Here is a 17500-nt window from a genome sequence, read left to right as displayed (position 1 = left end):
AGAATTAAGAGTAAAGAGCCTTGATTCGATTTACGTACGGGGGGAGGGCATCGGATTACCATTAAGGACAAGTTGTTGCTTTGCCATGGGGGCGTTCCGATAGCTCAGTTGGTAGAGCACTCGCTTCACTCGCAAAGGGACCAAGATTGATCCCGGGTGCAGTCGAGATTTTTTTTTCTTTTTCTACAGTGATTGTGCAGTTGGGTCCCTTAGACGTGGCGGAAAGTACTTTACCAGCGTCATATCCAAAGGATAGCAAGCAATAGCTATTTTCCGTTTCAGGCTTTAAATAAACTCCGGCTCCATTGGGCCTAATGGCTTTGAAGGACTACAGTCGCCATAGGGGGTTAGCGTACTCGTGAGGGGGGGGGGGGGGGGGAGGGGGGGAGGAGAGGGGGGAGGGAGACAAGATATACCAGTTACGAATATCGTTTACATTGTTTTTGTTTTGTTTTGTTTTCTTTTTTTTTTTGGTTTTGTTTTACTTTTTTCTTTCATTTTTATTAGTTTTTCTCTTATATATATATATATATATATATATATATATATATATATATATATATATATATATATATATATATATATATATATATTTCTATCCAATTTACAAGACTATAACACGGCCTAGATGTTAACCCTCTCCTACCAACTATAGGAGAATCGTCACATTCGTTACGATGCAACTAACATTTTTATCATTCAAACTTCTTTCGTACATCATAACATTTAAAGTTCTAAAGGAACAGTGTGTTGTGGAGCAATTTTTGCTAAAGAAATTATGTATCGCAAGAACTTTACTGCTATTGTGTTTGAATGATAAAAAAATATTTTTGTGTTAGTTGGGTGTGAAGTTTTGGGGAAAATCCTGAAAATGGCTGGTACGGAGAGGGTTAATGGATGTGCTCGGAGGCGAATGCAGGTCAACTCTCTGCGATCTTTGTAAAAAATAAACTGTAATTTCCCATAACACGAGACATATAATAACACGGTTTGGGCATACATAGCCCAAGACGAGACACGACACGGCAATATAATAATGGCTGTCATTCATCGTTGTTGTTAGTGGTAGATAGATACATGCACGTCATATGATGCGTATCTAGTGTTGTTCAACACATATTTGTACCCTGAAGAAACATAATATTGATCGGCGATGAAATCACAGCGTTGGGCTTTTTTGGAAATGCATTGATTTTTTTTTTGCATGTATTATTATCTATATATCTACGTTTAATATGAGTCTACTGCTTTTTAGTTTATTGAGAAAATAAACTTCGTTTCGTAAGAATTCGCACTAACACATAAATACAATATTTGAAACATACACTCATAAACACACTCACACAAAAGAAAAACACACACACACACACACACACACACAAATGAGCTTTTATATAGCGCAACATCCACTAAACGTGCTCAAGGCGCTTTACAAAGGGTACTCTGACCAACAGCAACACTGAACGAGTAGAACGAGACATGACGCCTGTTAGGCGATATTTCACTTTTTTCCGGACAAAGATAATGCTGTTAACGGTCAGGTGCTCATTTTACACTTGAGTACAGTAAGAAAATGTGAGTAAAGAGCTTTTTCCAAGGACTCAACTATTCGCCGAGCGAGGCTCGAACCCGGGACCTTCCGATCCGAAAGCGAGTGTCATACAAGACCACATAGCCGCACAAAACACACACAAATATCATTCATAATTTGTTTGATAACACCCTTTTTTCAATTACAGGTAACATTGTATAATTTATGCTAAGATTATACTTATATCTTGGACTTATAAATATGAATATTATCTCTAGTTGATAGGTATTATTCTCCTGACATTTTGTGAAAGAAGCTTAATTCTACCCATTGAAAGATAATGATGATATGTGAATAATTCTACCCATTGAAAGATAATGATGATATGTGAATAATTCTACCCATTGAAAGATGGTGATGATATGTGAATAATTCTACCCGTTGAAATCAAATGTGAATGTTACATAAATTAATATCAGTTGCAAGAGATTTTTCATCCCCTCTAATGCATGGTAATTATTACGAAGCGAAATACATCTCTGAAAGAAATATCGTATATCCATGGTGTATCAGTAATAAACAGAAATTATAAGTTAATCATTGGGTTACTGTTTGTTAGTGGCAATGTAGACCTAGTGTATTTCTGTGTCATTTTTGAAAATGAGATATCGTGACAAAATGTAACCAGTAAGAAAAATAAATTACTGTTTACGATTTAAAAAACTATGCTTGCGGTGAAATATATGAACGATAATTGCCTGGGGTGATAAATTTGATATACAGTCTTTGGTGGTACGGATTTAATTCCACATATTATGATAAATATATAACAATGTGAAATCGAATGTATGTAAGCTTCGATTTAATACACGAAAACAGATAAATTGGACATTACCGGTTTCCCTTGTATGAACAAACAGGATTATTGAAACGCTACAGACGAATGAGATAATGTGGTACTAGCAGCGTTGTTAAGATGAATAAACAAAGGCATTGGTGGGACAGGAATGTTTTTTTTTTTATTCATGAGGTCTGTTCGATCGTTGCCATCGTTATGTTATAGCCTGATACTGAAATCCAAAAAGACTGGCAGTTTGACGTCATTATTTGGTTTTTGCACCGCTTAGTGAGTTGTCGTTAGTAGAGCTCATGGAAACAAGTCATTTCATTGGTTGAACTATTGAATACAACTCACGATTTGTTTTCTTTTGTGGCAAAAGACTGACATTTTGACGTCATTTTTTTTGGTCAGTATCAGGCCATAACTTTACGAAGGCCACGGTTCGATCCCCAGTCGAGGTAGGCTGGTTTTCTGGGGTGGGTGTTTTCTTTTTCTTCTTGTCTTTTTCGTTCTTGCTTTGTCTGGCACTGTTTCACACACACTTCAAATCTTTAGTGATTCAAATGTACGCCAGGTGAAATATTTTCTTATCCAATGAAAACAAAACTCCCAAGAAAAATGATAAGATGTTGGCTTAACAAGATTCTTTCCTATCTGGTTAACTCACTCAATCCTAGAGACTTTTACTACTTTTCAAAATTGGAAAAAAAAAATGTATTAAAAATGAGCATGCACGTAGATAGTTTTATTCAACTGCCATTAACATCTAAAAACTAAAAACATTATCTTTGATACTACGCCTATGATTTGTCTTAGAAAAATGTAATAATTTATAGGCATGGGGTAAAAGTAACACGGGTATACTAAGGATATAGTCGGTGTTAGGGTTGAGTGAGTTAAGGGTGTCATTGTATTCCATATCAAACATGTTAAGAATAATAAACCCTTCAAGCTCCATACACAAACACTATTTCTTTCTATTTTACAGTTATTATCTGTCATGATCTGGAAAAACACGTATTTAAAAATTTGGCCATAAAATTCGTCCTTCAAATATCGATCTATTTAAATGACCTTCCTCTTGGCAAAAAACAAAAAAAAAAAACTCTCAAACCTGGGACTTTAAGGAAGACTTCGCGGTGTCCCAGGTATGAGAGTTTTTGCCAAGATGAGCGTCTTCATTTATAAATTAGTCGATATTATATTTGAGGACGAGTTTTATGGCCAAATTTTGATCAACGACTTTTTTCCCCGAGAGTACGATAAATTAAATCATATCTGTTCCCACACCCTCCATGCCGAACAACGATTATACACCTGACTACTTGAACATTTATATTTTAAAAAAGAAAGAAAGAAAAAAATGAGCTTTTATAGATAGTATGCGCTTGGCAAAGAAGCTCACAACATTGCCATCCGGAAGTATAACGGACCAACACACAAAACTATGAGTAACCATAAACGTTTATAGTCTGGTTAATACAGTTTATTGAGAATTACTCATAAACGCGGATGGAAAAAGACAATAACAAAGACCCGAGTGACGTCATCTTCATTCTATCTATATAGAGCAAAAGCAATATCCACTAAACGTGCTCAAAGCGCTTTACAAAGGGTCACCTGACCAACAGCAGCAGGTAACATGTAGAACGAGACATGACGCCTGTTAGGCGAGAATATTATAATTTTTTCCGACAGAGCCAATGCTGTTGGCGTCCAGGTACTCATTTTACACATGAGTACTCTGAGAGAATGTGAATTAAAAAGCTTCCTTTTCCAAGGACTCAACCATTTCACCGAGCGAGGCTTGAACCCGAGAATGTTTCGATCTGAAAGCGAGTGCCATACTAAAAGACCGCATAAATTCGTATTTTTTAGAAGATAAAAATTGTAGTCGCTCTAGTTAACATTAAAAATCCACAATTTACCATCACAAGGATTAAATTACACTTTACAAATCTTTATATGATGTAGTCTGGCATCAACTTTCATCATCGTTAAGTTTTAATGACTTACAGATGATCCTGAAGTTCTGAAATTGAAGCCAAAATTTCGTAATTGTACGAATTTTTATTTTTGGTTATAGTTGGCATGTCTGGGATTTGGGTGGCAGTGATGATTTATTACCTATTAAATGTAAAACAGGAATCTGCACAAGTGTGTATGAAAGTTGCCAGACAAAACAAGAAAGACAAATAGAAGAGAAAAAGAAAAAAAAACATCCCAACCAAATAGCAGTCTACCTCGACTGGGGATCGAACCTCAGAAGGTCTGAGGTTCGATCCCCTGTCGACGTCTACTGATTTTTTTGGGATGGTTTGTGTTTTTTTTTTTCGTTTTTTTTTCTTTCTTGCTCTGTCTGGCACCTTTCATACACACTTGTTCAGTTCTTTAACTTACACTGGTGCCTGCTCCTTAATTTCTTAGTTTACTGTAAAATAGAAATCTGATGATGAATGATTGTGCTCATCTCTGCCGAAAATTATAGAAATGAACCCCACACAAAAATTACTACGCCAGCATTTCCTTTAACTCTCTCCTTACCAGCTATTTTTAGAATTCCCCCCCCCCCCCCCCCCAAAATTCACTCCCTCCGAACACAAAAATACTTTTCTTACTCAAACAAAAAAGTAACAAGTGAGCTCTACAACACAGTATTTTTATTAATAGCTGTAGTCAAAGCATTTCTTTAAATTTTGTGATGAACAAGAGAAATCAGAATGAGAAAATTGTCGGTTGCATCGTAACGAATGTGACGATTTTCCTATGGTTGGTAAGGAGAGGGTTAATAATAGGATTTATTTTCTGTACTGGATAAAATCCATGAGTAAGATCTACGGTGTAAATTATATAGACAAGATTGTAATAATTATAGATAGAACGAAGTTGGACGAACCATAACGCCTGTTAGGCGATATTACATTACTTTTTTATTTCGTCCGAGACAATGCTGTTAACGACCAGGTACTCATTTTACACCCGGGTTCGGTGAGAGAATGTGAGTAAGGAGCCCTTTTTAAGGACTCAAACTATGCGCCACTCAGAGCAGGACTCGAACCCTGGACCTTCCAATCCGAAAGCGAGTGCCATACCATTAGACCACGTGACTTGAATGTTAAATTGATAAGAAACGTCAGGGTTTTACAATAAATTCTGTCACTTTACGACATAAAAACTGAACCCAATCTTTTCAGTTATAGATAGAATGAAGTTGACGTCACTCAGGTCTGTGTTATTGTTATTGCAGTTTGCCATCCACGTTTATGAGTAATTCTCACTAAACCTTATTAACTAGACTATAAACATTTAAGGTTACACATAGTTTTGTGTGTTGGTCTGTTATACTTCAGGATGGCGATGTTGTGAGTTTCGTAACCAAGCGCACACTATCTATGCATATAAATTCATTTTTTTATAATCCTAAACCACCCCTGATATAATACCGTTTTGATGCGATGTCTCACATTTCCTGATATTATGGCAAATCTTATAGTAGGATATGAGAGGGAGTTATTATCGAGGTATAATTTCACATGGTACGTGTTACTTAACATTTCCCCACGACCTATCATTAGCATCGCTACCACTGTAAACATGGTATTTAGTATTTAGCTTTCTCTCTTTTATAAGACACGACCAGCCTGATTTTATCTATAGATAGTATGCGCTTGGCTAAGAAGCTCATAACATTGCCATCCGGAAGTATAACGGACCAACACACAAAACTGTGTGTATCCATGAACGTTTATAGTCGGGTTAATACAGTGCAGTGAGCATTACTCATTAATGCGGATGGCAAAAAAAAAAAACAATAACAAAGACCTGAGTGACGTCATCTTCGAACTATCTATAAAATTGATATGTTTTTCCTGACATTTAGCTCACTGGGACTTGAACCAGAATATTTACATTGGACGAGTAGATTTCAGACCTTTCTTTAATCGTTAGAAAGAGAGAGAGAGAAAGACCCAAGTTGCCTTGAGTATCCTTTTATGGGGAAACACTGATCCTCCAATGACCAAACTGTTGAATGCACAAAAACTTGAAAATCTCTCGCCATTGTCGTTCATCTCCCCCATGCCATGACGGCCCATGATACCTTCACAATAGACCTTTAATCGTTAGAGAAACACTGAAATAACACTATAGTCCCGCTATTAAGGACAGACTGTTAAAAACAAGTTCTGAATACAACGGGAGATAATTTCATAAATTTTCCACATGTATTATATATGCATAGTTGTCGTTCCTTACCGGAGGTATTTTGGAAAAAAAAAAAAAAAGCATTCCTTCCCCTTCTCTTCCACTCTCCTCCTCATTTCTCTCCACCTCCTTTTTCTCCTGTCCCCTTATAGATAGTATGAAGTTGGTGTCACTCAGGTCTTTGTTATTGCTTATTGCCATCCGCGTTTATAAGTAATTGTCACTAAACTATTAACCAGACTATAAACGTACAAGGTTATACATAGTTGTGTGTGTTGGTCCGTTGTACTTCCGGATGGCAATGTTGTGAGCTTCTTAGCCAAGCGCATATTATCTATTCATTGAATCCCTTCTTCCTCCTCCTCCTCCTCATCCTCTTCCTCCTCCTCCTCCTCATCCTCCTTCTTCTTCTTCTTCTTCTTCTTCTTCTTCTTCTTCTTCTTCTTCTTCTTCTTCTTCTTCTTCTTCTTCTTCTCTTCTTCTTCTTCTTCTTCTTCTTCTTCTTCTTCTTCTTCTTTTTTTTTTCTTTTTCTTCTTCTTCTTCCCCTCCTCCTCCCCCTCATTCTTCTTCCTCTTTTTCATTAATAGAACATTTTAGACGAACATTGTGCATGAACGTCAAACCAATTCTAGTCTTGACTTAGTTACACGCCCTGAATGCATGCGAACCAGTGCTTTGTTGTGATATGGTTTTAGATAGGCCATATCGTTTATTCTGTTTTACTATATTTAGGGTTGATGATCTGTCTTTGTACCTGCATTTGTATCGTATTCCCACCTGGTTGGTCGTCATTAAAAATCACTGACGAAATAATCGTTCTCAGCTCCATCATCATCATCATCATCATCAACATCATCATCATCATCATCATCATCATCATCATCATCATCATCATCATCATCATCATCATCATCATCATCATCATCATCATCATCACCACCACCACTACCACCATCATCATAATCATCATCATCATCATCATCATCATCACCACCACCATCATCATCATCATCATCATCATCATCATCATCATCATCATCATCATCAATCGCTCATTTTAAAGTGTTTCACAACCTTCTTATTTTGTAGATTCCCCGATTAGTCCCGATCACTCGCTGAAAAAAACAAACCCTTAAATCTTACATTGAATGGAACTATCTAGTCTCAAACTCTCGTATTTTGAACAATTTTTAATTGGGATTTTCATATTTTTAAAAATATATTTACTTATTTTTTTTAACAACACAACACAAGACAACACATTGATTGTTGAAGGCTGTATCATATAATCACGAGGAAGTGCTCAGATGTGCTGATTTTGCCTATAATATATTTATAATCATTATTTTTTATTATGCACTTTCTTTTGTTTATATTTCTTTGTTTATTCTTAAAATAATTTTGAAAAATTGTCATATTATGTTTTATTTCGTCTTTTTTAAATTATTTTTTTTCTTCTTTTTTTTTTTTTTTTTGGGGGGGGGGGGGGGTAGATTGGGGTATTGTTCGTTTTTTTTATTTTTTTTTTTTTTTTTTTTTTTTTTTTTTTTTTTTTTGGTTGGTTTTTTTTTTTTTTTTTAATTTTCGCCTCTTTATTCCTTGCCATACACATACTTATCTCTGCCTCTTTGTGTCCTCACCTCCGCCACTACCTACACACCACCCACCCACCCACCCACCCACCATCCAGGCACCATCAATCAGTGGAGACGTACCCAGGCCAGGAGACACAGTAATAGTAGTAATAGTAAGACATTCTCTAATCTTTCTAATCCAGGTAATTGGGTGTTGGCTGTTGTAAATGCCTAGATGTCGTATGTACCTACCTACCTACCTACCTACCTATCTACCTACCTACGTACCTACCTACCAGACGGTCCTGCTCGTATCCATCCCAACCCTTAGCTTTAGACATTTTATTTCAGCGTATGGCCGATACAGAGATAGAGAGGTTTTCCACCCGAATCAATGGGAGCGATCTATATTCATGTTATCGTAAAAGCAGGTCATCAATCACATGATTTGTTGCTGTCCAACGATTGGATATTCCTTAACAAATGTAAACACGCTGCTTTGTTTACAAATGTTATAAACATACATATGTGTCAAGCTGAATCAAGTGACCAATCCAGAAAATATAATAATATTTTTTTCTCTCTAACGATTAAAGGTCTATTGTGAAGGATATTTAAAAAGCTGTGAACACTTTTCACTATGTGGGTCACTTTGAGAACATTTTGCAATGTGACCAATGACGTCGAGCACATGGAAAGTTAATATAGATCATGCCCATTGAAGAGTGGTTTTCCAAAACTCCCTTACTCCATTTTTTTAAATCTTCCCATTTTGAGATATTGAGGATTATTTCCCTTAAAAGTTCTAATTCGTTCTATTATTTTATCGTATTTATCAAACTTCAAATTCACACAAATCTAAGGAAATTCTTGTGCCATTCGATGCTTAATATAAAATTTACATTTCAATTTATCTCATGAATGAATAATCTCAGAAAGAAGGAAAATTGACTTAACGAGTTTTGGAAAACCAGCCTTCAATTAATTATTTACCCCCAAGATCAAGCCTCATGTTCATTTCCAGTTTAATTAAAGTCAATCCTGTTTTGATTTTAAATTTTATGAAAATAAAATAAATTAATCACTCATTAAAACATTTACAAGATATCTATCACAGACCTGCTTCAATACAAAATATTCGTAGTTTTACTAACTTTTTTGTCTTCAATCTCAGAGACCTTTGATTCAATAAAACTTGTTGACAAAGAAGATTTGGTGGTAAAGCTTGTAAATTTGAAAGGAATTTGAAGCATTTTTTAAAATATTGAGGCCAGGAAAACCTCTCTAGTATATTTAGTTTCCCATTGTTGACCATGATATTATACGTATTCGACTATATTATGTACGTTTACATTTTACACGTCTGATAACCCCAATATATAATCTTTATTGAGAGGGGAATTACTCTCAGACCGTTGTGCTCCTATTTGCAGGTCTGATCACCCATTTCCTTATGGGCTCATTGTCAAGGTTGTAATGGAAATCTCCAAAAAAAAATGACGCAAAATAATGTCCAGTACAACAATGTTAAACTAGGCCCGTAAGTGGGTTCGGATGTCAGACCTGCACATATATACACGTTGACTCAGACCAATCAAATTCCTGTATATTACAGCAATGTTAAATCAAACCCTTAATTTTGGACGGTGCAAGGGCAAATATCCTATAACCATCGTAATTTTTCAAATCTTTTAATATTTTGTTCGATTTATTTAAAGTCCAAGCCAAATGTTGTTCAACTCTTAACCAGTTCACCACCGTATGTATTCCGGGAAAACATGTATTTAAAAATGTGCCTATTAATTCAGAAAAGTGTGTGGAGCAGGCACTTATGTTGATAATAACAAAAAAATGAAGTGAGTAGAAAATAAGTGCTAGAAGACAATAGAGGATAAAAATTTCGCGGCGATGGGGGCTCGAACCCGCGACCCTACTGGTACAACTCCACCTGGTTGTGAGAGGGACTACGACAACCGCGTCCCTCTCACGGCCAGCCTGAGTTGTCGTAGTCCCTCTCACGCCCTGGCGGAGTTGTCGTATCAGTAAGGTCACGGGTTCGAGCCCCCCATCGCCGCGAATTTATTTATTTTTTATCCTCTATTGTCTTCTGGCACTTTTCTACTCACTTTATTTTTAAAAATTAGGCTAGTAAACTACAGGGAGTCCATAGAGCTGGACACATAGTATAGTTGAATATTTTTGGTATATAATTAAAATTAAGTTTTATTTTCACTATTTATTTTATTCAATATGAGCGCCATCATTTGCAATGCAAATGTCAATGCGTTTCACAAAATTTGCATGAACTCGATGCAATAAATCTGCATTGCCATCAATTCGAATATTTAACTTTACTGTGTCCAGACTTTACGGACACCCTGTATATCGATCAACATTTGAAGGACGGGTTTTACTTACCAAATTTATTATTAATATACGCGTTTTCCCCCGAGTACACACATTTAGCTGGTTAATGTCCTTGTTTCATGTTTCAACTTGTTTTATCTTTAAAATGAATTATTTAAAAAATAAATGTTTAATATTATTAAAGTGAATAGTAGCGTCCAAATTATCTTTGTGAAAACCTTTCTTGTTACACGTGATATCACAGCTACCAACCGATTTCATTGGGTTATCAGACTTGTAAATATCATGTGTTAGTAGATTTTAGAGTTGTCTCCCCTGCACAATGATGATTATTCTATTTATAACATTATACGATTCATACACTTGGTTTTTGGAATTCCGGACGCGTTCCCAACCGCTGCACGTGCTTGCGAGTGCGCGTTGGGAACAAAGTTCGAATTCCAAAAAGTAAGAGTGTAAGAAATCATTTATTCTACCCCTCGATCGATTTGACAGGTTCAAAAACACTTACTGTCACTTCTTTTTAAAGAATCACGTTTTTAGTGAAAGTTACGTTTGCCAATCTGACCTCACAAATTATTATTGTAAACACGATATCATTACGCGGTACTATTTAGGGAGGAGGGTATAATAATTCCGGTTCTCGAACACTAATCTTTAACTCACTCAACCCTAACATCGACTACATCCGTAGTTTATCCGGGTTACTCTTACCCCATGCGTATTTATTACATTTTTCTGAGACAAATAATAGGCGTAGTATCAAAGCTATTGTTTTTAGTTTTTACATGTTAATGATAGTTGAATAAAACTATCTATGTGCATGCTCATTTTTAATACATTTTTTCCCTAATTTTGAAAAGTGGCAAAAATCTCTAGGATTGAGTGAGTTAAAAGTTTAAAATCCAAAAGTATTTTTTGCAAGAAGTGACACAATAGTTCAAAGTTTTCCAATAAATAAATATTTATATACCTTTAAAATGATTTATCATCGCTCGGTTTTTGTGTTTGATATTAGATGGTCTAGATCTAGTTGTCTTTTTATATTTTTGGGTTTTCCCCTCGACGTGCACTTATTTGCAGGTCTGATAACCCAATTCCTTATAGCTGGACTCATTATTGTAATGGAAACTTCAAACACAATAACGCAAAATGTTGTCCATTACAACAATGTTAAACTAGGTCCATAAGGATGTTCTGATTTCAGACCTGAATATATGTATACGTCGGTTTCTTTAAATGTGAGAACTTAATTGTTGTTTGTTCGGTATTTTATTTTGGTGTTGATTTTGTACTTTTTTTTTTTGTTTTGTTTTGTTTTGTTGTTTTTTGTTGTTTGTTTTTGTTGTTGTTTTTTGTGTGTTTGTTTGTTTGTTTTTTTTGTTTTGTTTTTTTTTTTGTTTTTTTTGCATGTTTCACTTTTAATTAATATTTTCTTTTTGGATTATTTTGCACGTTTGGTTAAGGTTTCTTTTTAACTTGATTCGTTTGACCTCGTGTTCGGCAATCTGTTATTGGTACAAAGGGTTGCATGCAATGATATTCTTTCAGCTTACCCGATTCTCGATGATCACAATTCTCACTTTAGCTCTGAGGAGCTCCAACAATAACAGTAACAGCCATCAAAACTAAATATGAAGTGGAAAAAAAAAGTCATTCAGAGCCATTCGGTCCATGGAGCCGGAGTGTATCCCGGTTTCTATAGCGTGAAACGGACAATAACAAGTGTTTGCTATCCTTTGGATATAGTGCTCGTCTATCGCAAAGTACTATTACGCCAAATCTAACAGTCTCAGCTACCCATTCACTGCCTGGGTGGACAGAGAGGTCAGAAAAAATATCTCGACTGCACCCAGGTTTGATCTCAGTCCATTTGCGTGTGAAGCGAGTGCTCTACCAACTGAGCTATCGGGACCCCCAAATGTGAAAAATGATTTTTGATTTCTCTCGAAAATAAACGTTGTGATGTAAGGTGAAGATCTGGAAAAGTGTGTATGAAACAGTGCCAGACAAAGCCAGAAAGAAAAAAAAACATTCCAAAAAATCAGTGTTCCTCCACGATTGGGGGGTATCAAACCTAAGTCCTCCTCATTATTGGGAGGGAGATCTGCAAGGGGTTTGAGGTTCCATCCCCAGTCGAGGAAGACTGATTTTTTTTGGATATATATATATAGGCCAATCCAAGTTTATTTCGTGTCGTCACATCGAATTAAGAGATTTGAATCTCGAGATTCATTACTGACTTTTACTCGGATCTCTGTCGTCTAACTAGTTTATATAAAGTAATGTATTCACATTTTTATTGTTTTCTATGTTGGCTGAAGAAGGGTTTTGAGCTCGAAACGTTCCGTGTTTTGGTATTATTTTGTTTTCTTTCTTTTTGAAGCTGTTATATTCAATTTTGTTTTATTACTTTTTACAACACTAATTATTGGGATCGGCGGATTATATATATATATATATATATATATATATATATATATATATATATATATATATTATATTATATATATATTATATCAGAATGGTATATGCATGGGGTCAACATAAAATATAATATTGTTACACACCTTTTCTCTAACCAAAAATGATACTCTTGTCGACTCCCCCCCCCCCCCCCCCCCCCCCCCCCAACCCCATCCCCACCTCATCCTGTATATTATTAGGCTTTGCCAAAATGGTCGTACTCATAATATTCGACACACACAAAAATACTCCTATTCTAATTTATTTTGAAAATCTAAGGAAAATATTCATTTTATCAATCATGTTTTCTGGGCTAGATAGATTATGAAAAACAAACTAAAAACTGACGATGCATCTTCAACATTATAGTAGTAGTTGTAGCTTTATTTAAGTGTCGAAAAACTGTTCGAAATAGTACCAACTTTGTCCACACTTTTTAAAACCTTTTATAAATACTATAATTTATTTATGCTATGCTATTAGTGCTAGATCACTACTTCGTTGGTTTCTTAACTATTAATTATTAATTAATTAATTATTAAACTCAGAAAAAAAACGCATGTTACGTAAACGACGTTTGTGACCCATCGTCTCAAAACGTTATTATGTCGGAATGAACCAGACGTTAAAAAGTCAAATTAAAATTAAACCGGTCAAAAATTTGAATTTTTGCTCTTCAGCATTCTAAAGTATGATATTCATTCTCCTCTATAAAACATACAAACTCAACTCAAGTCTGAACTTTCTGGTTATGAATTCAATTGTTAGCATCTTAATCACCCCGACTTAATACCGTTTTGAGGCGATAGGTCACATTTTGGCACAGTTTCGTGTATGATAATCTACTGCCTACAATCAGTATTATGTCGGGATGAAATGGTTGCTGTAAGCCGGTCACTGATGTCACTAGACCGACGTCCATTTATTTACAGGTCTGATAACCCAATACATGATGGACTCATTGTTGTAATATAGATCTTAATAAAATGACGCAAAATATTGTCCATTACAACAATGTCACACTAGGCCCATTACTGCGTTCGGATGTCAGACCTGCATATATGTACACGTTGTACTAGGCACATAATGAGTTATATCCCTTCTTTTTTTTTAAAAAAAATTATGTAAACCTTAAACGATAAAAAGTACGAAGATTTAGAATTTAAAAATAAATTTGGACCTAAAAAATTATAAATCGTTATAAAATGTATTTTATTTGTCAATTGTATCGGCGTCTTTGACTTATTTACTAATATCATATTGCCATTACTTACTTTATACATTACATATTTTATTATAAAAAAAGTTTTAATGAGGTTTTACTGAAAAAAAGAGGTTTCAGCCAATATGACCACAGCCACGTCCTTCACCGCGGCCATAATAACATGAATGTAACTCGCAAACCGATTTCGGGGAAGCCTAAGGGATAACCACACCGGAGACTGACTCCGACGATCCGACACTGCCGTCCTCTGCCGTCTTCCGGATAAAAACGGACAAAATACTAAGAATAAGGAGAAGAGCCGCTGGACCTATCCATACCAAGCACCCGACGTCCTGTGCCGTTTTTTCTCGAGCTTGGTATGAGCAGGCCTAGCGGCTCTTCTCTTTATTCTTAGTACTGTGTCCGCGTACGACGTCTTTATCTGGAAGACGGTAGTGCCGGGTCGTCGGAGTCAGTCTCCGGTGTGGGTTAGCCCTTTATTTCACAGAATAACCTCCGTTGTTTCATTGTCTGGCTCCTGTTCTTTTCTTGTCACCCTTGTGTAGGTATTGGCGGCACTGCACGTATTTATAGCAATCTGCACATATTGACCTCTGACATACTTTCCTCTTTGCCCATCAAACAATGAAATGGTGAAGCTCACCAAAAACAAAAATCGTAGAAATTCACTAAATAGACGTGCATAATTATTATTTAATATCTTTCTATCTTTCCTCTCCTACAGGTACGGTCAGACCTCGGCCTACGGCAGGACCTGGTGGCGTTGTTGACCACAAGCAACCCGTAGCTGCCCATCTCCTCATGACGACCCAAAACATGGAAGGAATTAGTCAAAGTAATTGTAAACAAATTGTATAAGAATGGATTGGCACCGAGCAGTGTGCATGTATTCGCAGGTCTGATAGCCCAACGCAATACGCCTCAGCAGTCGTAACGTCACTTCCCTCGTAATGACGCATGGTAACTTAGTAACTGGCTCTAAACTATCGGAACAATGACGGACTCCCTTATGAAATATTTCTCCGACTGGCTTAAAAAGCGTATTCAGAGGAGAAAAAAAAACATTATAAATCTGATCATGTTTTGACTTTTACACATTCTGATCACAAGACATATGAAAAGTTCTAGCCAGCATGAAGAATAAAAAGTACCGATTTTCTTTGTTTAGAACAACGATAGCCGCCGTTGCTGGGCGACGTGACATCAGACTATTGAATCCAATTATCTTTAGTTTTTCATGAGAAATCCTTTGACCACCATGAATGCCCCCCCCCCCCCCCCCCGATTTTGGACCTCCGCCAATATTGAAACAAAAGATAGTGAAAATCCACTTACTTTTAGAAAACGGTTAAAAACTGAGCTTTTCTGTAGGGTATATAATTTGGACTCTTAGCATGTATTTTATAATAGTATATTATTTTATCATCGTATTTATGTTGTTTTTAACATGTCAGTTCTATATTTGTGTATGATACATGATGTGTTGATGTAAAGCGCCAGTGAGCAATTCTTAATTGGAACTAGGCGCTATATAAGTTCATTATATTATTATTATTATTATTAATATTATTATATTATTATTATTATATATTATTATTTATTATTATTATTATTATTATTATTATTATTATTATTATTATTATTATTATTATTATTATTATTATTATTGTATATTATTATTATTATATTATTATTATTATTATATAATAATAATAATAATATAAGTATTAATATTTATAGGTTTGTTGTAATGGACAATATTGTGCGTTAATTTGAGAGTATTTCCATTACAACAATGAGCCCATAACAATTTGGGTTATCAGACCTGCAAAGAAGTAAACGTCCGTTCAAACTCTTAAAATGCTCATGGGAGACAATAATATGGATATAAACACAGTCCGTCCGTCATCATTAGTATTTCCTTGTCATTTGTTAGTTAGGCTATTTTGTGTTCTCTAGAAAACAATTAAGTAGTTAGTTTGGAAATCATGTTGGCCCTCACATATATATGATTATGTATGTATTCATTAATGGATTAATTATTTTAATAATGGTTGATAACTATGATGATGATGAGGATGATGTCGGTGTTGACATGATGAATGTTGATGATGATTATGATTGTGATTATAATGATAATGAAAATGTGACATATCGTCTCAAAACGGTATTATATCGGAACGAACCAGATGCTTAAAAGCCGAATTAAGTGATAAACTGGTCAACAATATAAATTGTTTGCATTCGCACCCTGAAATATGGTATCCATTCTCCTCAATAAATCGAATAAACTCAACACAAGTCTGATATTTCTGACTATAAATTCAATTTTCAACATCTTAACCTACCCGACTTAATACCGTTTTGAGACGAAGAGTCACAAATAACAAAAACACCAAAATACCATTATATTACTATCATCAATCCCTGGTCGGTTGTCTGACCCATGCAGTTATTCATTCATCCACACTGTCGTATCCTTAAAAAAAAAAGAAGTCTAAAATTTTGGTCAGAAAACTCTTCCTTCAAATATCGATCGATTGAAATGATCCTCATCTTGTGAAACATTCCCAAACCTGCGACTTCCGCGGTTTTGGCTTAGATGAGAATCATTTTAATCCATCTATATTTGAAGGACGAGTTTTCTGACCAAAATTTTAAACACTTGGATTTTTTTTTTCCTGAGTAAGGCAGAATAATTAGTCCTCCTTCCAATCCAATCCAATCCACATCATTATCCACCCATTTTGTGATTGATGCAATGAGTTTAGATAAAATACTCACAACATCCGCCAGTCGTTTATAACGTTCGAAACACCAACTATGTGTGTAACCTTGAACGTTTATAGACTGATTGGTGTAAATTCAGTAAGAACTAATCACCAAATTGGCTGTTTAACTCCAATAACAAAGAGACGAGTGACGTCAATTTCGTTCCTTCTATAATATATCCACAGTCCAAGGTCGCCAGTATACAATAGGCGAATGGATCTACGAGAAAGACGCAGCCTTCACCATCGGCACCTCGTATCAACATGGCCGTATTGTCATTCCTCATGACGGCTTCTATTTTGTGTACAGGTAGGTACATTGTAAAGGGTGGGGTCTTTTGGTGGGCAGGGGGTCACTTGCTGTCTCTTCTACCCCCTCCCCTATAGATAGTATGCAGATGACGTCAATCAGGCCTTTGTTATTGTTTTTGCCATCCGCGTTTGTGAGTTGTTCTCACTAAACTGTATTAACCAGACTATAAACGTTCATGGTTACAAAGAGTTTGTGTGTTGGTCCGTTA

At 35.6% G+C, this 17500-nt stretch overlaps 2 protein-coding genes across 12 annotated transcripts in view; one reads left to right on the top strand and one right to left on the bottom strand.

The window, feature by feature from the left end:
- Window positions 1-17500, bottom strand: part of LOC144956203 (stimulated by retinoic acid gene 6 protein-like) — a 744310-nt gene that overhangs the window by 374317 nt on the left and 352493 nt on the right. The gene's annotated exons all lie outside the window — the stretch shown is intronic.
- LOC144956193 (uncharacterized) overlaps window positions 1-17500 on the top strand; it is a 221634-nt gene that overhangs the window by 200633 nt on the left and 3501 nt on the right. For 6 of the 8 annotated variants that reach the window (XM_078886612.1, XM_078886614.1, XM_078886610.1 and 3 more), the window contains exons 5-7: window positions 8267-8353; window positions 14933-15043; window positions 17166-17289. In XM_078886612.1, the coding sequence (XP_078742738.1) occupies window positions 8267-8353; window positions 14933-15043; window positions 17166-17289 (322 nt within the window). The remainder of the gene's footprint in view (window positions 1-8266; window positions 8354-14932; window positions 15044-17165; window positions 17290-17500) is intronic. The other 2 variants (XM_078886615.1, XM_078886616.1) reach the window with 2 other exon arrangements.

This window comes from Berghia stephanieae, chromosome 10 (assembly GCF_034508935.2).
Source record: "Berghia stephanieae isolate SIO BIC M18660-M18661 chromosome 10, UCSD_Bste_1.3, whole genome shotgun sequence".
In the NCBI taxonomy this organism is placed as follows: domain Eukaryota; kingdom Metazoa; phylum Mollusca; class Gastropoda; order Nudibranchia; family Aeolidiidae; genus Berghia; species Berghia stephanieae.
The sequence above is the reverse complement of the archived record's forward strand: the minus strand, read 5'-3'. Positions and strand labels throughout refer to the sequence as shown.